At 42.4% G+C, this 23,579-nt stretch overlaps 1 protein-coding gene across 2 annotated transcripts; it reads left to right on the top strand.

Annotated features, from left to right (window-relative positions):
• Window positions 1–464: 464 nt before the first annotated feature.
• RBM5 (RNA binding motif protein 5) lies at window positions 465–23,373 on the top strand (the record flags this gene model as incomplete). 2 transcript variants are annotated; one of them, XM_079712715.1, is made up of 24 exons in its annotated part: window positions 465–481; window positions 2,657–2,822; window positions 3,606–3,761; window positions 7,299–7,368; window positions 7,858–7,931; window positions 10,387–10,470; window positions 11,413–11,473; window positions 11,944–12,009; window positions 12,845–13,005; window positions 13,450–13,547; window positions 14,152–14,239; window positions 14,391–14,468; window positions 14,552–14,624; window positions 15,299–15,384; window positions 15,768–15,852; window positions 16,068–16,156; window positions 17,811–17,972; window positions 18,831–18,980; window positions 19,063–19,134; window positions 19,714–19,893; window positions 20,417–20,491; window positions 21,489–21,586; window positions 21,664–21,793; window positions 22,651–23,373. In XM_079712715.1, the coding sequence occupies 24 exons, from the start codon at window positions 465–467 to the stop codon at window positions 22,774–22,776; spliced, it is 2,445 nt and encodes an 814-aa protein (XP_079568841.1). In that variant the 3' UTR covers window positions 22,777–23,373. The 2 variants fall into 2 exon arrangements, with proteins under 2 accessions (XP_079568841.1, XP_079568840.1); XM_079712714.1 differs by having other exon boundaries at window positions 16,065–16,156.
• Between the last annotated feature and the right edge of the window lie 206 nt (window positions 23,374–23,579).

The following is a 23,579-nucleotide window of genomic DNA, read 5'->3' as shown; positions in this document are numbered from 1 at the left end:
CTTGTATTAATACAGACACTTTGATTAATGTTTTAATGGTCAGCTATCCCAATGGAGTTGCTTTGATTCAGAACACAGGGAGCTGATTGCAGCTGTGCCCTTTTTGCTTTGTAATCCTACAGCAGGAGCAGGGAAGGAACCTTCTGCTCGTATCCTTTTATGGGTTTGTTATTGAATGTGGAATCTAATATTTTTCACTGTGCTTCGCCTTCCTGCTATGTTCACTGTTAGCAAAATGTTAGCTTGATTTTAATGTTGACAGTTGGTCCCCACTTCCCTCCCCACCCCCCCAACTTTAGATAATCACTGTTAATGGTTTAATGAAATTCCAGTCTCAGTAGTATAACAGCTATGGAACAGTTGACTTACGTGATCTCTCAGATTTGCAGCAACCTATCTCTTGTCTCCTAGGAAAAACAAAATTTGTACCTTTTGGAGCAGTGTGCTAGATCTTCAGCAGGACAATGGGTTCAGACAAACGGTAAGTTATTACTGTTACATGCCTTTGATCTCAGCATTTCAATGGGGACTGAGCTATTTGTTAAAAATTGTTTATCAGACAAATATTTGAGTGTCTGTTTTGTATCCGGCATTGCTGTGAGCACTTTCATGATACCTGCTCTCACAAGCACAGAGTTTAATGAGATAATTAAAATACTGTGTGAACTGTGCTATGGTAAAAGAAGTTGAGGGTGCTGTTAGAACACTTAGGAACATGTGTTTTCTTGGAAACGGCCAGGAAAGCTTCCTGGAGAAAGTATTCTCTAAGGTGAAGCCTGAAGGGTAAGAAAGAATTAGGCAAAGGAGGGCTGGGTGGAATAGTAAGTCATGAGGGTTCCTGGTGTGGATAACAAACAGCCTCTGGAAGAAGCTAGGAGATCATACTGTCTGTCACTTTGCACAGTACCTGGGCTGTAGAAAGCAATCAGTGAATGCCAGTTCTCGTTATTGTCACCTCCATGACAAGATGATCCAGATTTAGAGAGCTGAGAAGCTTTGGACCATGGGTTACATTTTTTAAAAAAAAGAAGAAGAAAGAAAAACCGCTAAAAAATTAATAAAGAATTAAGATGAGAGCATTTGACTCCTGTGTCATCTGTGGATTCTCCGACTCAAACCATTTGATTTAAACATACAACCTTTATTTATTCATCCAGCTGCCTCCTTAATATTGAGTCCAGTCGCAGTGATAGATCAAATTGATGGCGCATTGGGACTCATGAAGTATTCATGTCACATGATATCATTGTTTTAATGCTTTGTCAGTAGTCTGGTTCCAAATAAATTAACATTTACCGTTTTAGGGTCTCTCATCTACATACTTAACATTTCGAAATAGTCCTAGACTACTTGTTTCATTTGTTTCTTTTTATGAAATTTGTATACTGTAAATGAGGCGCTTATAAGCCTTCTCTTTGTCTTGTCCTTACATAGTAGTTTTATGAACCTGGTAAACAATTTATGAAAGAACTGTTTATATCTGTGGTCAAATGGGTTTAAGCCTTTTGTCATTAGGTTTTCCTGTGAAGCCCAGTGCTGCTCAGTAATCAAAAATAAATCAGGGGTTTCCCTGGTGCTGCAGCGGTTAGGAGTCTGCCCGCCAATGCAGGGGACACGGGTTCAAGCCCTGGTCCGGGAAGATCCCACATGCTGCGGAGCAACTAGGCCTGTGTACAGCTGCTGAGCCTGTGCTCTAGAGCCCGTGAGCCACAACTACTGAAGCCCATGCACCTGGAGCCCGTGCTCTGCAACAAGAGAAGCCACTGCAGTGAAAGGCCCTCGCACCGCAGCAAGAAGTGGCCTCTGCTCACCACAACTAGAGAAAACCCGCGCACAGCAATGAAGACCCAACACAGCCAATCAGTCAAAATCGATCAGATGTTATAGGAAATAATGTTCTCTGATGGTGCTAGTTATATCTAACAAATGAACTTGGTTAACTGCCTAATGGGGAAAAAAGACAGGTTATCCAGTTTGTTGGTCCATTTCTCAGTAGTGAGATACCCTTCAGAGTGGATGAGTCAGGACATGTCCTCCTTTGTAACTGAGTGAAATGCTAATACAGTTGACCCCTGAACAACATGGATTTGAATTTTGCAGGTCCACTTATAGGCAGATTTTCTTCAATAAATACAGTACTACATGATCCGTGGCTGGTTGAATCTGCAGATGCAGAACTGTGTATACCAGAGGGCTAACTGTGGGACTTGAGCATCCATGGGTTTTGGTATCTGCAGCAGGTCCTGGAACCAGTCCCTGGTGGGAACAACTATAATTACATTCTTCCAGTCTAGATTGATCACTAAGATCTGAAATCAGGGATGAAAGGAGTGATGTGTAGGCCACAGGCTTGGGAAAATGCAGGATGAACTTGGGCAGCCTGACTCTCTCAAAAATATTAAACCCATACCTTTGATAGCTATATTTTTACATTTAATATGAATTCCTGAAAACTACCTTTATACTTAAGGATATAGCTGTTTTCCCAGTTATTGTCTTTGTAAATTGGAATTCGGTGATAAATTTTAAGGGATACACTGAACTAGTTGGATATCTTATGAACTGAGAGGTGGGTTGTGTGTTTTTTCAACCATGTTTTCTAAAGGGACAAAATGTGATTTACTGAAGAGTAAATGAAAATTATTTTCTGTGGCAGAGTGAGTAGAACAGAACGCAGTGGAAGATACGGGTCCATCATAGACAGGGATGATCGTGATGAGCGTGAATCCAGAAGCAGGAGGAGGGACTCAGATTACAAAAGATCTAGTGATGATCGGAGGGGTGATAGATATGATGACTACCGAGACTATGACAGTCCAGAGGTGAGTGGCCAACAACTGTTTATAGAGTTGTTAGAATTATGAATTATATGCACAGAACCTCCAAGATTCTTGAAATAAGTATACCAAGTGTGGAAATTTCTCAAGAGGAGTATTATATTCAAACTCTTTATTATTCTGAAATTTGAGTCGACTATAACCCTCAAAGACAGACTGAGCCCTGTAGTCATAGAAATACTGGCCAGGGTTTACTTAGGGCTCACTATGCACCAGGCACTCTTTTGAGCACTTGACTTACATGAACTCATTCAGGTCTCACTACAACCTTATAAGGTAGGTGTTATTCTCATTTTAAAGATGAGACAATTGGGGCATAATTATATACCATCCCTTTGCCTCAGATGGTGTTTCTAAAAGTTGTAGTTTAACATTGTAGCATAGCTTTTTTCACATTTCTTTCCATATGCATTAGCTTTGTTTAGCAGTAATTGTGCAGCCCACATAATTTTGCACTGTTTTTTTTTTCTTATGCATATAATCTTATTTTAACAGGTAATAGTGTTTCATTGTGTGTTGTTACACTGTTTGGTGAGTTGTTAAACCATTCTTCCTGAACTAAATGATTGTTGCCAGGTTTGGGGGTTTCTGTTCTTGTTTTTGTTTTTGTTTTATGCTGTTTTAGAAGACACTGCAGTGAACATCATCATGGAGTTCTTGTATTATCTCTATGCCTAAAGATAAATTACTACAAGCGGAGAGACTGGATCAAAGGGTATAAATAAGCCCAGTGTGGTTTGAACTACAATTTTCTTTATTGTAAATCAGAGAGAACGTGAAAGAAGGAACAGTGACCGATCCGAAGATGGCTACCATTCAGATGGTGACTATGGCGAGCATGACTATAGGCATGACATCAGTGATGAGAGGGAGAGCAAGACCATCATGCTTCGCGGCCTTCCCATCACCATCACGGAGAGCGATGTAAGGAGAACCAACAGTTCTAATGAGCAATCCAATAGGCACAATGAACTTTGAGCTTCTACCATTATTTTCTTGTGTTACTATATCTCAAGCTAATATCTAATGAAATACATTTCTGTAATTAGGGTGGAGTTCTCTCAACTTGGTTCACAGATAGATTATCATTTGTATTTAGGCTTTGAAGCTCAATGTAGAGTTTTCAGAAGAACTACAGGGAGCAGTTCTTATTCCTTCAATAATAGCTATTAGAAGGTAGCCAGTACGTTTTTATTGAATTGGTTACTTACTTAGTGAGGATGTATCTGTAAGAACATTTTATGATTTGGCCATCCTTTGATTCAATGGAAATTATATTATCCATTTGAAACTTTTGAAAAGCCTGTAGAAAAGCCTGGCTCCCCACTTCTCAGATTGGTCAACTACGGCCTTGGTGTACTGGGCACTGCCTGATTTCCAGTGGTATCTCTGACCCACACGCATTCCTTCCAGCCACATCCACCACTTGCTTCTGCTGCAGGCCATTTTGGACATGTCCATTGTTCTACCAGTGTGCCCTTTTTTTCTCCTTGAAGCCTTTCTTTCTTTCTTTCTTCCTTCCTTCCTTCCTTCCTTTCTTTCTTTCTCCCTTCCTTCCTTCCTTCCTTTCTTTCTAATAGCTATGGAGTCTTAACCACTGAACCGCCAGGGAAGTCCCTGAAGCCTTTCTTGACCTACCAGCTGGAATTTCTTAAGTGTATCCCCAACCCTTGAATGCAGGAGGCTGCTCAGCCAATGTTGTTTGTGAAATGAATGTGATGTTTTGAAATACATTTATAAAACATACATTATGCCAGTATCTATTGTCTTGGAGTATTCAGAGTAATATTCTGACTAATGTTTAGTGAATTTTAGAGCTAAAGATAAGTACTGAGTTCACACAGCCTTGGTCTTCTAAACATTGGAAGTGACAAATGTGAGATGGGATGTTAGAATTAATAGTGGGTATTTGTGATCCACAGCACACTTGCTACACTGTGTACTGCTATGCTATAGTGATGCAGAACCATGGATCCTGCCTCATAAAAGCTTAAGGATGAATAGCTAAGGTCAGCAGATAACGAAGACAATGCAGAGTAGAAAGGGACAGGCGTTGGAAGAGGTCCTGTTGAAAGTAGTTCTGTGGAGTAACTCTGGAGGATTCTTTAAGGGAGCTGAGTTAACTGGTCGAGGGCAAGGAAGAGCTCCAGGGAGATTTTAGTGGAGCTGATTCTTGGGGGATAGAAACGTTTTGGTCTGGTGGAGAACTGAGGATAAGATGTGGACTGGCCCAAATCAGCTTGATTTGACTGAAATCAAAGGCTTCTGGCAGGAGAGAGGTGGATGGGAAGGTGCTTTGGGGGCCAGTGATGGAGTCTTTGAAAGCCCAGCTAGGTATAAAAGAAAGCTACTGAGGTTTTTACCTGGTAACAAAAGCTATGTAGGTTAGAATGGTAGGGGGTTGAAAGACAGCAGAGCTGAGCTCAGGTAGCAGCAACCATGAGCATGTGGAGTAGGGGAGAAGGGGATAACAAGAAGTCTTGCAGGAGTCAGTTGAGGAAAGTTTACTTGTTGATCATACTGTCCCCTTGAGTCTTTTAGGCCTGTGGCCCTGGGAGCGTGCAGAAGAAGTGGGTGGCATGGGGAGAGCAATGCCTTAGCTGACTCTGGGGGCACTCCCTTCTGGTAATGAAACAAGATTGAAATGCTTATTTATTTCAGGCTTCTCAGAGAACTAGAAGTGCTTACCTTAAGAAGGCAGGTTTTCAAAGACTTTCTGAGGTTGCCAAATTTTGTGCAGTATTTGTAGAAAATTTGCTTATTGGGATCTTTAAAACAGTTTAAAATTATAGTATTTAATCTTCTCCTGAATTTCAGTTTATCACTTTCAGTATTGTCATTTTATTTTAGTCCCCCACTGACATATGAACTCTTAGAGTAACTGTCTTTAGTTAATTATGTTACTATGTATGTTACTGTATTGCTACTTTTATAGAAACTGTTTTTAGTTACTCTGGTGACTGATTTTTTACTTACTGTGTTACCAAGCATGAATTTGAGTCAGGTGGTTGGCTCTGGCTCAGTGTAGCGCTTCTCATACATACTCTTTGTGAAAAAATAGTCGATTTTCCTTATATTTGTGGTAGTTGCAGTCTATAAAGGCACTTGGGGTACGGAACCATGCTTTTAGGGGAAATACAAAGTTAGGTTCCTGTGAGCCTCTGGTCACAACATTTTCATTAACAGATCAATATATGACCTTGTTTCGCGTGTATTTCTGTTTAGAGGTGCCTTATTTAATATATACTGTTGATTCATTAGCATTGAACTCACAGCCAATAGCACTGTAACTTATGTCTGAATGAAGCTTTTCTAATATATTTTCCCTGTAAGGGACATCACAGCCTTCCTTCTTGCATTAGGAACACTAGACAGCACTTCAGCACTGCACTTGGAGAGCCATTTTATACAGTGAAATCACCAACAAAAAGTACAAAAATGTGAAAAACTTGGCACTAAACAGATTATGAGTAGGACACTTGTTTACAGTATGAAAGCTGAAACAAGGCAGAGCATCACCTCTGCCGGGAACACATACATCAGGTGACTCAAATTTTTTACTACTCTGCACACGTCTGCAAATGGCCATGAAAGCACTACAAGTATTGATTTGGAGTTAACGAATTTTAATGCGTAGGCAAATCCACAAGTGCAGAATCCCCAAATAATGAGGATTGACTATATATAATCCTGCAGCCTTTACACGTAATTATGGAAAGTGGAGGCCACTAAGAATCTCTGTTTCACAAATTTGGCCCTGGTTTTCTCCCTGGTAGTATCGCTGCCTGGTATGATTGATAAAGAGACTAATGTATTTATTAATGTATTTTGCCTTTTGCAGTAAGGGTTTGATCTGACATCAATAACAAACCTACCAGCCAGAAGTCTTTCTTCAGGCCAAATTAATGTTTACTTTGATTTACTAGGAGCCGAAGAACATTATGAGCTTTGTTAATTTTCACCATTAATGTAAATGTAAGGAAGGTATTTCTTTAAGATATTGTGCAAAAAATATTTATCTTAAGGGAGTTCCTCATTTTTTGGCATTGATACTTGGTTGCGTACTTCAGAAGACAGTGACATATCTTCTGCATTTATTAAATCTCATCTTTCTCTCTGGTCCTTTAGTACAAAGAACAACAAGATTAGACTAAAGGAGGGAGGCTTGAGGGACAGCATACCATGAGCAAGACTGTGTATCACAACATAAATAATTGTGCCTGAGGAAATTCCCAGTCAGCATATAAAGAATGCCTTCAAAGCTGTTACAGTACATCAGTTTCTATGAGAAGTGTTCCTTCTTTTATTCTATTTTTAGAATAATTACGTTTTGATGATAGAAGTTAAAAGCTTGGCTAAATTAGGCAGTTAATGTAATCCCTAGTCTTTGACCTCTCTTTAGTGTGGAATAGTTTGTGGCTAAAGCTTTAACTATAAATGTGTAAAACCCTGTCTGTGCAGATTCGAGAAATGATGGAATCCTTTGAAGGCCCTCAGCCTGCGGACGTGAGGCTGATGAAGAGGAAAACAGGTGAGAGCTTGCTTAGTTCCTGCTGTTCTGGTTCTCTTCCCCATTCCCACCTCAGTCCCTAAAGAACATCCTGATATCCCCAATCTTCAAGCACATGAATTCAGAATGAAAGGTTTGCCATGGCTAAGGAATGTGACTGTTTGAAAACGATGTTAGAAAGCATCTGAGGACCTTTTTAAAAACTTTGTTTTTAGGGGCTTTTTTTTCCCTTCGGTAAGTAGTGATTTATAAACTCCTTGTTTGACTGTTTGTAGTCGGTTGCATGGTTACTTTTTAAGCGTGGAATCAAATCGAGTGGCATTTAGTTCAGGCGGCTTGGTTCCTTGCCATGGCAAAGTATCAAGAAGATCCCCAAGTCAAGTCACATTTGTAAAGCTGCTTCCCAATTGGCTTTGTCACGCAGTGTTGAAGCAGTGGGAGAGAGATTCACCTGTTATAAAGGAACTGACTAACACGAGTATCCCGTCTATATCTGAATGCTGTCTCTAGGTGTAAGCCGTGGTTTCGCCTTCGTGGAGTTTTATCACTTGCAAGATGCTACCAGCTGGATGGAAGCCAATCAGGTTGCTTCACTCACCAAGTCTAGATATTCATGAAAATGGAACAAGTCTGTACAATTTAAAAAAAAAAAGGTTGAAGGAGTGGTTTGTTCCAAAGGAGTGACTTTAAAAAAAGAAAAGCTTTGTATATATTAAAATTGCTGTTACTAGAATAAATACAGTACCAAGCACTACATTGCAGAATTTGCTCTGCCTTTAAACATGGCTACCTGGCAGGGCCTTGTTAACCACTGAATATTTGTCTGGTAGTTAATCAAGACATCTTTAATATTCCCCTTTTCCTTACCTGATTATATTCCTATTATGTCCATTGAGAGTAATCTTAGATTATCCAACTCTCGATTTGACAGTGAAGAGAATATAATTGAAGTCTGCTACAGGCATTTTGTAAGTAATTTTTTATTTCGCTTGGAGACTGCAAGCCTCCTGGAGGCGTAACTGCTCACATGGGTCTTCAAGGACTATATAAGGACCTAGTGGAATTTCTGAACAATAAGTCTGATGAGATTAGCCTGGGAGCTGGTGTCCTGCTGCTGTCTGATCTAGTTAAGAGTGGCATTAACATTCTAATCTCCCTGAGAATGCCTTTTATAGTCTGTTCAAAGCAAATCATTGATGATTCTTTAAGAAGCATTAACTGAAGTGTTCTACAGTTTGTCAAGATAATGTTCAGTGCTTGGCACTTAAATAACGTTTTTTGCCAGAACTCCAAAGCACAGTATTGAATGCCTTAACCAGTGCATTCTGGGAAGTCTGCTTAACTCATTATGTTGTTTCTCTGCAGCATTTTATGATTTGTCACTCATAAATACGAGTTATATTCTTTGATGATTTATTATCATTTATAACAAGACTCACTAATGAGGGTATCATTTTGATTGACTTGTTAGATTTTTAAGCCTCTCATTTCCTTAACCCAGAGGTGACAGCCTGATCTTATAATGGTAGATCTTCATTCATTTCATACCATGGACACCATCCTAATAAAATTCAGGACATACACAAGCTTCATGTGAATCTGCTTTCTTTACATGACAGCATCTTTTAATATGGTAGATGTATCAGAATGACTTGCTTGGGAGTTTAAAACTCCTAGGAAATTAAAACCTGTAAGACACTTAAAAATCTCCACAATTTTAATGTATACAAAGCTATGTTAATGTGTAATATTTCATTACAGTTCAAATTCACTCCAGAAATAAAAGGCCAGTAGGATTAGGGACTCAGTGATAGTTTGGAGTCTCCCCCAGCACACATCCCTCCTAGTGGGATGGTCTGTTGACATATCTCCCAGCTTCTTTATTTTTGCTTCTTTACAACACAGTGAGTGGATGGCCTTCAGCTCTTTCCCTCTTGGCCAGACATGCAATCTTGTCTTTAGATATTGCAGAGACAACATTCACAGCATGTCTTAACTCTTCCAGGATTTGCAAGAACCAAATTACTCAACAGTATGTATGTTTAGAGGGGTTAGACTCCTTTAAAAAAAATTTGGATATCTAACCTCCTACTTAAATCTGTTCTGACAGTGTCAGAACATCCTGCTCCCTTCCCCTCCCCCCCAAAAAAAGAAAAAGAAAATATGTGCCTGTTAAATGAAGGCTCTTTGGGGGCAGGTGCTGGGTATACTCTTGGTAGACAGATTCAGCTTGGAGTTTTGACCTTTGAAAATTAAGTCCTTTTTAGTCACATGGTTGACTTGAAGGATGAGGTGGTATATGAACATTTACAATCTTTTCCTAACCCCCTGAAGAAACTTCATTGGCCTCCTGGTTACTCATCTTGAAGGAGAGTACCATCTATTTCAGTGAAAAACACATGTCAGGACATCACGTGGTTGCACTTGGCAGGAAGAAATCTCATTTAGCTGTTTTAGAGTCGATGGCATTCAGACTAGTTCCTCCTGAGAAAATTGTAACCAGATTCCCTTTAAAAATGAGTTCCCCTCCCATCGTCCCCCAGAGGACACATCCTGAAGCAGGAATTTGAGGGAAGGGGAAATGTAAAGGCTTTCACTTTGCGTAAGGATGGGGGACTGGGGAAAAAGTGAAGCGAAGCCCAAGGACACCATGCTAAGGGCTAAAGTAGGAGACAACCTCAGAACTGGGAGAGTTGTGTCTTCTGCTTTTTGAAATAGACTGTCACTCTCAGGCAGCCTGTCAATGATGAATGTTAGGACTTCTGTCTCTGCTGGAGACACGGCCTGGTGCATGTCAGCGTTTAGTGTGTGGCAGCTTTCTCAGCACTCCCTGACTCCGTTTACCTTTACTCCGCATCCCATTCTCTTACTGCCTATCTGAAGGATTGGATGGGCAGAGTATAGGTGGCGGTGGTTGGTCCTCCCCGTATGTTGTCCATTTAATTCCAGAGCACTGATTTTTCCGAAGTGTGCTCTGCCCTGGGAAAATGGACACATGTTCCTCACAATGGGAATAACTAATTACTTCTTTTTTTACAGAAAAAGCTGGTGATTCAAGGAAAGCATATTGCAATGCATTATAGCAATCCCAGACCTAAGTTTGAAGATTGGCTTTGTAACAAGGTAAGCATGCGTTCTTCCCAAATAGACAAAACTCTTTTGGGGTTTTGTTGTTTTCTATTTGTTTGTTTGACTGTCCAAACAAGGAAACGAGTAAGTACACAATCACCAGCTTTTATCATAAGGTGATCTTCGTACTTTCTTTCTTGGGTCCTCCTGAGTAGGTATTAGAGGACAGAATCCCTCAAACATGAGAGATTTTGTTTAAGATCCTGGTTCTAAGCCCAGTGTTTCAATTAAGATTTTAAGTTTATTTCACTTTATGGTTTCTTGAATTCTAGAGCTCTCAACTTTTGGCAATTTTTCTCTTTTTTTTTTTTTTTTCTATTATTATTTGGCTGCATTGGGTCTTTGTTGCTGTGCATGGGGGCTGCTCTTCATTGCAGTGCGCGGGCTTCTCGTCGTGGTGCCTTCTCTTGTTACAGAGCATGGGCTCTAGACACATGGGCTTCAGTAGTTGTAGCTCGCGAGCTCTACAGCGCAGGCTCAGTAGTTGTGGCACACGGGCTTAGTTGCTCCGTGACATGTGGGATCTTCCCGGACCAGGGCTCAAACCCATGTCCCCTGCATTGGCAGGCGGTTTCTTAACCATTGCGCCGCCAGGGAAGTCCTTATGGTGCTCTTCTGTTATAAGGGAGAACTTTGCCAGTGGCTTGCTGTAAGATTTTGGGGTGAACTAAAACTTTTCCCCAGCTTGATAAAAATGGAATTCTACTTCAGAATACATCAAAATTTGTTTTTCTTGGGAGAAGTCACATAGTAAAAGCATTCTAAATTTTTAGGTTAATATCCCTTTATCTTGGATACATGGTATCACTTTCTGCTTTTTTTTTGTTGTTGTTCCTCACTGGGACTTGCCCATGGCCCTCTTGCTCTTACCCACATTGTTACTAGTAAGCCCGGCCTACTGTGAGAAATAACCAAGATAAAACTTTTTTTTTCCAGTGCTGCCTTAACAATTTCAGGAAAAGACTAAAATGCTTCCGATGTGGAGCAGACAAGTTTGGTAAGCACAGATTCAGCTGTTTGGGAATATGTATTAAACCCTGACTAATTGGATTGTCTGTGAACCTAAGGAGAAGTACAGGTTGTAGGGCATTTAAACAAGTAACCTATATATTTTCCTTAAACCTTCTTACCTTAGGTTAGGTAGATCCTGCTGATGATTGTGAGAGTACAAATAGTTCTTTTATGTTCCAAAATTAAGTCTGCTCGCCTTGTTTACATTCTGCATCTGCTTTTCTTTAGTATAGAGGTAATGTCAGTCCTCCACTGGCCCAATTTTTGCATTCCCCATTTAAAATTCATGTCAAAATTAATGAGGTTTTACTATAGCCACAAATGGTTAAAAAAGAAAAAATAACTGCTACATTTACTTAAAATTAAAACTTTGGTATTTCAATGTATATTTTATATTGGTTTGTTGTTTGTTTGTCTTCAGTTACTGATTCTTCCTCTTCCTTTCCTTTCTTGTAGACTCTGAACAGGAAGTGCCCCCTGGAACCACAGAATCAGTTCAGTCTGTGGATTACTACTGTGATAGTAAGTTCAAATGTAATCTTTTGGCCTTTATGTTGGAAATTGACCTCCATTTGATGTTTTTGTTCTCCTACCCTTTTTTATTTTATTTATTTATTTATTTATTTTGCATTTATTTTATTTATTTGTTTTTGGCTGGCGCTGGGTCTTCGTTGCTGCGCACGGGCTTTCTCTAGTTGCAGTGCGCAGGCTTCTTATTGCGGTGGCCTCTCTTGCTGCAGAACACAGGCTCTAGGCGTGCAGGCTTCAGTAGTTTTGGCACGCAGGCTCAGCATTTGCGGCTCGCGGGCTCTAGAGCGGAGGCTCAGTAGTTGTGGTGCACGGGCTTAATTGCTCCGCGGCATGTGGGATCTTCCCAGACCAGGGCTCGACCCGTGTCCCCTGCCTTGGCAGGCGGATTCTTAACCACTGCGCCACCAGGGAAGTCCCATCCTGCCGTTTTTTAATGAGGAGCAGTAGCTTCAGGTTGCCTCATAGAAGATTGGTTTTTAGAATCTTCTCCATGTCAAAGTCTGAAAGATATGCAGTTGACCCTTGAACAACATGGGTTTGAACAATGTGGGCTTTTTCAATGAATGCTATAGTAGTACACTATCCTCTGGTTGAATCTGGGGATGTGGAACTACCAGTACATAGGGCTGACTATAAAGTTATCTACAGATTTTTGACTGCGTGGCTGGGATGGGGGTGGGGTCAGCACCCCCAATCCCCCTGCATTCAAGGGTCAAATATGCTAGAAACCTCCCAAAATGGATTTGTTTGTTTGTACTTGAACCTGCCTTGAAAAGCACTGATGGTGGGAATGCATGTATCTGTCATTTGTCTCATTCACCTGCAGCAATCATACTTCGAAACATAGCTCCACACACTGTGGTGGATTCCATCATGACAGCGCTGTCTCCCTACGCATCCTTAGCTGTCAATAACATTCGCCTCATAAAAGACAAACAGACCCAGCAGAACAGAGGCTTCGCGTTTGTGCAGCTGTCTTCTGCAATGGTGAGATGTTCATTGAATCTTTCCTTTTAAAAGAAACTGAGATTTAAGAGGCAGATGTGGTTCATCCAATTGTGATACTGTGTGTAAGGCTCCTGGAGCCCAAAGTTCAAGACTTAAGAAATGACAGTTATTACAGTGCTAAATTACAGGCTGATGACTTCAGTAAGTGGTAAAAATACCATATATACCTGTAGATAACTGAAGGTTGAGCCATAGTTTCGTCCTTCCATAATGCTTTGTTTTAGACTGTTTTAGCATTTACTCTTTTAATAATACTGGATACCTTCATGTCCTGGAGGAAAGAGGGCTAATTTTTTTCTCATGATTTCATATCCACAAATAAGAATGAATTGCTATTCTTTTTTTAATATTTCTTTGACTGGGCTAGGTAGTAGAGATTTTCAATTACGTGACAGAATTGTTTTTCTTCACATTCTCCTTCAGGATGCTTCTCAGCTGCTTCAGATACTACAGAGTCTCCATCCTCCTTTGAAAATTGATGGCAAAACTATTGGGGTTGATTTTGCAAAAAGTGCCAGAAAGTGAGTGGCTTCATTGTCCTTACTTCAAACCGCTGCATCTGCGTGCTTGTCCAGGGATGCTTTGCTAACTGCACTCAAAGCCCATGTTCTCTACATTGAGACACTATCCTTCCTGGTTGGCTGGGAAGGATACAGTTGTCTTCTTAGAGCTTATTCCCTCCTGTCTCAATAACCAGTTGCCAGAAAACTTCAGAGCAAGACAAAGAGAGACATGGCAGATGGGTTGAGAATAAGTGCTATGCAAACTGCTTCAGGATGGTGCAAACCCATCTGGATATAATTCTTTACTTCCAGAACAACATGCAGCTTCATGTATATAGAGCTTCATTCTAGCAACATAAATTTCCCCTTTCTGGTATCATTGCTCATCCAGCAGACACCTTATTAGATGGAAGGGTACAAAGGAGAATAGAAATACTACAGGGACACTTGCCCACTTAGGGCTTTGCCCATGGGAACCCTTCCTCATCTGAAATGTGGCCTTGCTGTCATTAGAGACCTTCCAACAAAGGCTGGAGTGAATTGCTGTTTTCTGGGTAGTGTGGCGTTAGTGATTGGAGGCATACTGAGATAGAATCACATGATTGGATCATTGTGGTTTCAGAGACTTGGTCCTCCCAGATGGTAACCGGGTCAGTGCTTTCTCCGTGGCTAGTACAGCCATTGCTGCCGCTCAGTGGTCTTCCACCCAGGTAAGATGGAGGATCTTTTTGCTCAAAGTAGTGTGGTGGTGTTGCCCAGATTCACAGAAGTAACCTCTCCAGCGGTGCTTGCCTTAGAAGCTCTCCAAGGACATTTTAAAAACTTGATGTCTGTGTTTTCTCTTCTTTTGATATTTTGTAGTCTCAGAGTGGCGAAGGAGGCAATGTTGACTACAGTTACCTGCAGCCAGGCCAAGATGGCTACGCCCAGTATGCTCAGGTAGGTAGATTTGACCAGCATCCAACTTCTGGTCTCCAGAGTGTGTCTGAGAATAGCAGCTTTAATGGTGGACTCTTCTACAGTACTCACAGGATTACCAACAGTTTTATCAGCAACAGGCTGGAGGATTGGAATCTGATGCATCATCTGCATCAGGTAATAAACTTCATATTCCCTTTATTTTTGTTTAAGCAAATACAATTGAGATAGAACTAGATGTTCTCACTAGATAGACCCAAATAAATCTGTGAGGGCCATTTTCCTGCAAAACTTGGGGATAGGACACATTCAGGGTTGTCACCATGTGCCTAAGGTCTTAGGGGAATATTGGGATTGCTTGTGTACATCAGGAGCTGATAAGAAGCTCTTAGAGACCATGTGAAGTGTGTTCATTTTTGGAATTCAATATTTTCCCTGTCTGTGTTGTTAGGAATCATGGGTGACCATGTAGGTTCAGGTAAGCAGATACGGTGTGGCCCTACAGTCTGGTGTCCAGACATTAATCAGAAGGGTCACTCTAAAAGCTTATGCTTCAGTTTTTGTTCTAGAATTATAAAGGTGTGGCAGTTAAATCTATTCTCAACCCCAGAGCAGATATGGAGACTTTCTTCTCTTCCTTCTTCTTAGCCATCATACAGAATGTTTGACTTTGTGTGTCACATTCTAGTAGGATTATAAAAATGAAAATATCGTAGGTTCAAGAGTACTTATTGGGAATTAGGTTGTTAAGAACTGACATATACAAAGATGTTAGGTTGGGCATTACAGATAAGGATGTTTGGCTTAGAGTTCAGTGCGTTGGCTCTTCTAACTCCTGTGTTTATTATCAGGCACAGCGGTGACCACCACCTCAGCGGCTGTAGTATCTCAGAGTCCCCAGCTATATAATCAGACCTCCAATCCACCCGGCTCTCCGGTAATCCTGTCATTTTAGATACAGAACTGGTGACTGTTGGGGAAGCTTTGTGTTGCCATACTAGTATTGTCTTTTCCTGCTGTATGAGCTAGGATTGAATAATACACATTCCAGTCTCACTTCTCTGTCAAATATTATTAGATAATAAAATAATTTTGTGTATGTATTTTAAGTGCAAGATTCCAAACAGGGTGTATTTATATTATGCATGCTTCGACTTGACCTTTAGGAAGAAAGTTGTCAACATGTGTTTTGCTCAAGGATTGCCTTAGATCATTGCTACAGTGGGTCTGTCAGGGGGCCCTTCCTGCTGGATGATTGCAGTGATTTAGTTCTGAGAGACTTTACAGTTGAAATTATATTGAAGCTGCTGTTCTTTCCAGACTGAGGAAGCACAGCCTAGCACTAGCACAAGTACACAGGCCCCAGCCGCTTCCCCCACTGGTGTAGTTCCTGGTACCAAATATGGTAAGCCAAACCTCATGGGGCTGTTGATAGTTGGAAGGTCCTAGTTGTTGTCTTTGTTTAATAAGAGTTCCTCTCCCTTTGTGGGTGTCAGAGGGACACTTGGGGATGTGAGAGAAGACCATTAAGGCCTGCTGCATCTCAGTGGCTTAGAATTTGAAGTAAAGCCAGTTTCTTACCTGGAATGACTATATGCTGGATTTTGTTTTTTGCAGCAGTGCCTGACACGTCCACTTACCAGTATGATGAATCTTCAGGATATTACTATGATCCGACAACAGGGCTGTACTATGACCCCAACTCGCAGGTAATTTAAGGGTTAAAATACATGTTTTGAGGTATAATGTACATATGGAAAAATGCATGAAACTGACGTGCAGTTCTTGCAGTTCTTTGAATGTTTACATGTATATGCGTTCATACATATACCAGCACTGAGATAAGAACGAGAGCATTCCTAGCACGCTGGACATTCTCTGGTGCCTGTTGCTGTTTGGTCAGTAACACCACCCGTAGCCACTATTCTTAATCCTAAACCATGGATTATTTTGTCAAGTTAAAATTTATAGGTGACTGTTAACCTTCATGTAAAGACCTAGATAGAAATTTTAATTGTGATTTTTTTCTTACTATATATTCTTTTTTTTAATTGAGATAAAATTCACTAACATAAAATTCACCATTTTAACCATTTAGAGTGTTCAGTTCAGTGGTATATTCACAGTGTTGTGCAACCATCATCACTATCTAATTATAGAACCTTTTCATCAACCTGAAAAGAGACCCTATGCCCTATATATTAAGCAGTCACTTCCTAATCCTGTCCCACCCCAGCAACTGCTGTCTGCTTTCTGTCTCTATGGATTTGCCTATTCTAGACATTTTGTGTAAATGGAATCAGATATGTGACCTTTTGTGTCTGGCTTCTTTTACTTAGCAACCCTTTGTATTTTTGAGAGTAGAAATTAGCAGGTGTGTGGAGTGATATTTTATTTTTGGTGGTGTGTATAACTTTTAAAGAGGAAAAGCAACATTAACACTCCAAAAATAAACAGCTATTTATGACCAGGAGCTGTATGTATATATAGAACAGTAAAAATAAGTGCTTTTAACAGGAACTTGGCATTGAGAGCTTGTGGTTTCTGAGAGTCAGGTGTGAAGCTGTGTGGGACGTGCCAAGCAGGCTGAGCCTGTGCATGGTTCTTCCACTGCTCTTGCTTGTGAAGTCTAACCTTTCCCAGGCCATTCTTCTTGATGGCCATAGAGGTTGTGGCTCCTGTGTCTGACCCGCACCACCTTCCCTGGAAGAGATAAAACAGGCAGTCTCTCCTGGGTCCCTGTTGAGCAGGTAGAGTGAGTGATTGAAGAATAGAGAAGAGGAGAGAGAACTGCTACCTATTCTCTGTTGTGGTTCTCCCCACAAATTTCAGATCAAGTTCCTTCACATGTCACCTCCTTCCAGGCTCCTGAGCTAGCCTCTTACAAACCTGTTTGGTTGCCTGGGTGTCCACAGGCAGGGTTCTGTATGGTTGAACCCAACAATGAGATGTTAAGTGGTTGTCATGGAGGACGTATGAGAAAAAGCTCCTCCTGAACCACCTGTTCTGGCCACTTGGTTTGTGTAAATGGTCTGTCTATGGAAAGGAGTCAGATGCGTTTCTCTTTGGGTGCCCTCCAGGCCCAGGGATTAAATTAATGGGAACTAGACTCTTAAAAAGAAACTACACTCTACTTTTGCCCAAGAGGTTTCACACCTCTTGGCTGGTTCATCATCCTCACCTACACCAAGGTGTACAGCACCTCTTCTCTACGCGGAAAATATTACTAGTCTGCAACATGCTTTGTTTTTATATTTAGGTTTTTTGACAAAACAACTTTGATGCGGGTTTTTGACAAAATACTCCTTTAAGTTAATGGTTCAACACAGCAGAAATCTGCATTAATGGTATTTTTTTCCCCAGTACTACTACAATTCCTTAACCCAGCAGTACCTGTACTGGGATGGAGAGAAGGAGACTTACGTGCTGGCTGCAGAGTCTAACTCCCACCAGCAGACGGGCCTACCTCCTGCAAAAGAGGGGAAGGAAAAGAAGGAGAAACCCAAGAGCAAAACAGCACAGCAGGTAAGATCATGACCCAGCCAGCAGACCCATCTTTCTCTCTGGGATATTGGGCTTAATTTTTATGTTTTTTGGGGGGGGAGCAGGGGGCGAGGCATTTATATCTGCTTTATTTGGATTCTTTAAAATGGGGCCACACATCTTATTTATATCAAGTTTGTAGAGCATTTTGCAATTTTTTAGTGTTACCATATGTTGTCTGTCAGTTGCCTATGTACTTAGGGGAAAAAAATCCTGAAAGACTCAAAGACTTTTTTTTTTTTTTTTAATATTTATTTATTTGGCTGTCTCGTGTCTTAGTTGCGGTACACGGGATCTTCATTGCCGCATGCAGGGTCTTTAGTTGCGGCATATGAGGGATCTAGTTCCCTGACCAGGGATAGAACCCGAGCCCCCTGCATTGGGAGCACAGAGTCTTAGCCACTGGACCACCAGGGAAGTCCCTGAGATTTAGCTTGTATAAGGCTGTATGGGGCTTCCTGTGCCTTTCCGCGGTTAGAAGAATTCACTGAAGAGTTCCCTCTGATGGAGCAGCAAGAAGAAAAGAGTCATTAATCAGCCTGCATAGTGCAGGAGCCTGCATGAGTCCCAGCTTCAGTCCAGGGAGGAAAAGTCGTTTATACAGGTAACTTCAACGGGAAGCTGATAGAGCCCATCCATAAAAACTATTTAGGGAATTTAAAATACATTGACTTTTGAGACCTTTAATGACTTTGGTTGTATATAGTATCTCATAAAGGTAAGGGCAAAAGGGGTTTTGTTACAGTTTGTTACAATAATGACTTGTTTTCATGGCATAGGAGACTGTTTTCTAAGTTCCTCTACCTAAGTGTATTTTTTGTGATTGTTGTTTGACTTTAGATTGCCAAAGACATGGAACGCTGGGCTAAGAGTTTAAACAAGCAGAAAGAAAATTTTAAAAACAGCTTTCAACCTGTCAATTCTTTGAGGGAAGAAGAAAGGAGAGAATCTGCTGCAGCAGATGCTGGCTTTGCTCTCTTTGAGAAGAAGGTAACAGTAGCAGGAATGGCCTTACTTCATGAGGGGAACTTAGGTAAAATTTGAGGCTTATGACTTGTTCTCTGTTTCCCAGGGAGCCTTAGCAGAAAGGCAGCAGCTCATCCCCGAATTGGTGCGAAATGGAGACGAGGAGAATCCCCTCAAAGTAAGGAAGTACCACCAGAGTTTAAAGACCATATCTGTGCTTTGTGTCTCACTTTGAAACTCGGCTCCATCTTGGCTAATGTGATTTCTACTTAATTGGTCCCTGTCAGTGGGTATTTGGAGCAGCTTCTGCACATAGAATCCATGTTCAGGGCTTTGCTTTCCCTGTGTGAGAGCTGGAGAGATGGAGCAGGGAATGAAGCCCAAATTCCTGAGCTCAGTTAATTGAGTTTTATTGCATTTGTAAACAGAGAGTTTTAACAGACTGGAAAGAGAAAATTAAGGCAAGAAAAAAACATTTTATTGGTAGATACTAATGTGGGTGGGCCGTTACTCTGATCTGTTGTATTTGGGGTTTTCAAACATGGTCAGTAGTTTGAGAACAGCCATCCAGGAACTCTTCTTGGGGCCCCAAGAGGGTTGGTGCCAGGAGGCTCTCGAGCCCAGCACTGGAGGACCTGGCTGCTCCACTCAGTACGGGTAACGGGCGTACTGTCACAGCTTGGATTAGGCGTTACTTTTAGCTATTGCTATCTTCCTGTTGTACATTTCCAATGACCCACCCTCCTTTTGTCCCTAGAGGGGTCTGGTTGCTGCTTACAGTGGTGACAGTGACAATGAAGAGGAGCTGGTGGAGAGACTTGAGAGTGAAGAAGAAAAGCTGGCCGACTGGAAGAAGATGGCCTGCCTGCTCTGCCGGCGCCAGTTCCCAAACAGAGACGCCCTGGTCAGGCACCAGCAGCTCTCAGACCTACACAAGGTGGCCATGCTTCTCTGAGCTGATCTGAGGCAGGGAGGGGAGGCAGCAAGATGCTGTGAGTGCCCTGACGGTAGTGAAGTTTCAGTAAATACCTGTATGAAATGATTGCCTTTTAGAAGGCTGCTCCTGATTATAGTATGTTCTAGATTATAGAGTGGAAAGGACTGTGGCAGCTCCGTATGCACCGGACTCTGGCTTTCATGCTGTAGTGTAGTGAGTTGGGCTTTGACTCTTAGAATATAATAGATACTGGGGCTTCCCTGGTGGCGCGGTGGTTGAGAGTCCACCTGCCGATGCAGGGGACACAGGTTCGTGCCCTGGTCCGGGAAGATCCCACATGCCGCGGAGCGGCTGGGCCCGTGAGCCATGGCTACTGAGCCTGCGCGTCTGGAGCCTGTGCTCCACAACGGGAGAGGCCCACGTACCGCAAAAAAAAAAAGAATATAATAGATAACTGATAATATTGTGATATCTCAAATTAGGTAGGTGTGAATTCTTACTGTCTGTAAAATCTCTTGTATAGCAAAACATGGACATCTACCGACGATCCAGGCTGAGCGAGCAGGAGCTGGAAGCCTTGGAGCTGAGGGAGAGAGAGGTGAATGGGGGTCATTGTGCTGCTAGAGTGTCTTGGGGTAACTGCCTTTGGCTTTTATTTGTAGCACTTGTTTCAGGTCCCAGGGGCAGGGTAGGATTTGCCACATACCTGTCACCTGGCCATTGTGGCTCATGTAGACTGGACCCAACTCTGTGCTTTGTGAGCCCTGTACTGACCCTTAATGAGGGTGCTCAAGGCTGCTCACAAGTTGGTGAATATGCTGGATTTTAGCAAGGGGAGAGTGAGCTCATTTGGCCTGGCCAGGGAAGCCTTTGTGAACAATGAGAGGAGCTTAAAATGAGGCCCAGGGAACAGCAGGACACAAGATGATTGCAGGTGATGTGGAAGGAAGCAGTGGGCAGGAGAAGCTTGTGGGGCCACTAATGGGCAGTCATTTGGTAGTTGACGAGGCAGGTTGAGAGCCAGCTGGGCAGGGTTTTAAATACAAATAGAGGCCTATGGGTTAGAGATGAACCAGTGAGCAAGTTACTTGAAATTTCTCACCCCAAGATAGTATCTGTAGTTAGGGCGTTTGCTTTCCTGTTTTTTTCCACTGTTTATGGTGCCGTCTCCCCAGGGACTGTAGAACAGGTCTCTGGAAGTCTCCTTGGCTCTGTCTCCCTGGAGGTGGGCCTGTCCAAATGCTGAGGGGGTACAGCAGCTCTGCCCTCCTCTCCCTCGAGGACCTTGGCAAGCTGTGCCCACGCCCAGCAGGCTGGTTGAAGAGCTTGACAAGAGGTGACTCGTTAAATAAAACTGGTTGTTGGAAACATAGTTCTACCCCAGGTTCCATACACAGTTCATCTCTACAAACCTGCCGTTTTGGATATGACTGAGTGCAGCGAGGGAGACAGGGCATGTGGTATTTGAGAGCACTCTAAAAGGCCAAGCTCCAGAAGAAGAAAGCACTTGAGGTGATAATCTTGAAGTGTGGGTGCATGAGACTGCTACAGATTGAAGTCTGAATATCTCTAACCATGTTTGTTTTCCCACATAGATGAAATACCGGGATCGAGCTGCAGAAAGACGGGAGAAGTATGGCATTCCAGAACCTCCAGAACCTAAGCGCAAGAAGCAGTTTGATGCTGGCACTGTGTATGTGTTGTGCACATTTTCCACTTTGTGAGCCGGGGCTCTGGCTTTTTAAGTAACTGTGTGTTTGCCACTGGCAGGAATTACGAGCAGCCCACCAAAGATGGCATTGACCACAGTAACATTGGCAACAAGATGCTGCAGGCCATGGGTTGGCGGGAAGGCTCGGGTTTGGGAAGAAAGTGTCAAGGCATCACAGCCCCCATTGAGGTAAGCAGTGGCTTGCAGGCTTATCCCAGAGATGAGATTGAAGCACCCAGAGGACCTAGGACCCAGTGGGAGTTGTCTTCTCTGCAGCCCTCCCATATTTCACGCTCCTTTTAAGATGTCAGTTGGAAGGAATGGATGTGGCACCCTACTTGATTTTTCTGGTCTTTTGGCATCTTTCGGTAAAACCTACCTTCTCCTAAGGGCTGTGTCTTTCTATGTCCTTTGTTATAAACAAACCCTAACTTAATACCAATTCAGACCCGTGTAGATTAGATTGGATTTTTAGAAAGGTACTGTGCTTTAATTTCTAAGTGATTTTGCTTATGTATAAAACAAATTATAATTTAGTAGGATTTCCATCCATGATAAGAAATCCTTTACTCAGAGCTCAGGAGCAGAGGCCCTCAACCACTGGCCTTCTAGACAAAAGCACCGCCAGTGATTGCTCCCTCTCTGACCCGGCAACATAGCTTAGGTCAGACTCTTACTGTTGATTTGTGCAAGCGAGTTCTGCTGACTTCAAGCTGTCCTGCTGTGATCTGTGCCCAAAATTACCAGACCTTCTCTGGGCTTCAGTGCAATGCTTTGTGCTTTGGGGCCCTTACAATGCTTGCTGAACAGGCATAGGAGTAGGGGAGGGTGGGGTTCTATCTGCCTGTCTCTCTTACCTATTTGATCCCTTCAGTCCTTAAACCTACTCCAGGTCTCCAATATAGAAATCCATGTCTTCATTTAAAACTTCCTCTCCTGTCTTCCAGAGGGTGGTCCAGCTCAGTAGGGAGTGGGTTAGATAAGGGAGAGAGGGGGCCGTCCACACCCTACCTGCCAGCTGCTGACAGCAGTTTTATCCCCCCCAGGCTCAAGTCCGGCTAAAAGGAGCTGGCCTAGGAGCCAAAGGCAGCGCATACGGACTGTCTGGTGCAGATTCCTACAAAGATGCTGTCCGGAAGGCCATGTTTGCCCGGTTCACTGAGATGGAGTGAGACTCAGAGAGGATGAGAGAGAGAGAGCGAGCGAGAGAGAGAGAGAGCGAGAGAGAGAGAGAGAGAGAGAGAGAGAGAGAGAGAAAGAGAAAGAGAGAGAGAGAGGGAGATGACAAGGAGCTCCAGAGAGCACAAGGAGTGCTCCATCTCATGAATTCACTCTGACCACCTTTCTGTTTAAGGGCATGCCTTGTGCTGTTAATAGTTTTTAGGGCAAACCACTTCATTCTGCAAGGTTCTCCCACTTAAAGGAGTTCCCCTAGTATGGGTTATCTGGTGAATGACCTGCCTTCCTGCCAGAGGGCTTGTGAGCTGGCCAAGGGGACAGTGGGTCTTTTATACTTCAGTGTACATAGTGTAATTGTAGTGTGTTTTACACGTGTAGCCTATGTTGTGATCCATCAGCCCCTTGCATTCCTAGGGGGTGTTGAGATGCCCTAGGGTGGTATGTAACACCAAAGCCACCTCTGTCATTTGTTGTGCTGTCTTTTCTCGGCAAAAGCCTTGTGTATATTTGTATATTACACATTTGTACAGAATTTTGGAAGATTTTCAGTCTAGTTGCCAAATCTGGCTCCTTTACAAAAGAAATACCTTGAAAAATGTGTGTCTGTGTCTCTTTATTCTTGGGGTGATGAAGGAAGTGTGTGAAAATTCTTCATGAAAACTCGATCATAACTGAGTCGGCTTTTCCACTTCCTTACTTTGTATAGGCCTAAGTGAGTGCAAGCACTTGGGCTTCTTCACTTTTCACAGACTATATCCTAGACCTGCGGAGGGTAGGCATGTTACTGCTCTGTGAG

This window comes from Hyperoodon ampullatus, assembly GCF_949752795.1.
Source record: "Hyperoodon ampullatus genome assembly, chromosome: 10".
In the NCBI taxonomy this organism is placed as follows: Eukaryota; Metazoa; Chordata; class Mammalia; order Artiodactyla; family Ziphiidae; genus Hyperoodon; species Hyperoodon ampullatus.
The sequence above is the reverse complement of the archived record's forward strand: the minus strand, read 5'-3'. Positions and strand labels throughout refer to the sequence as shown.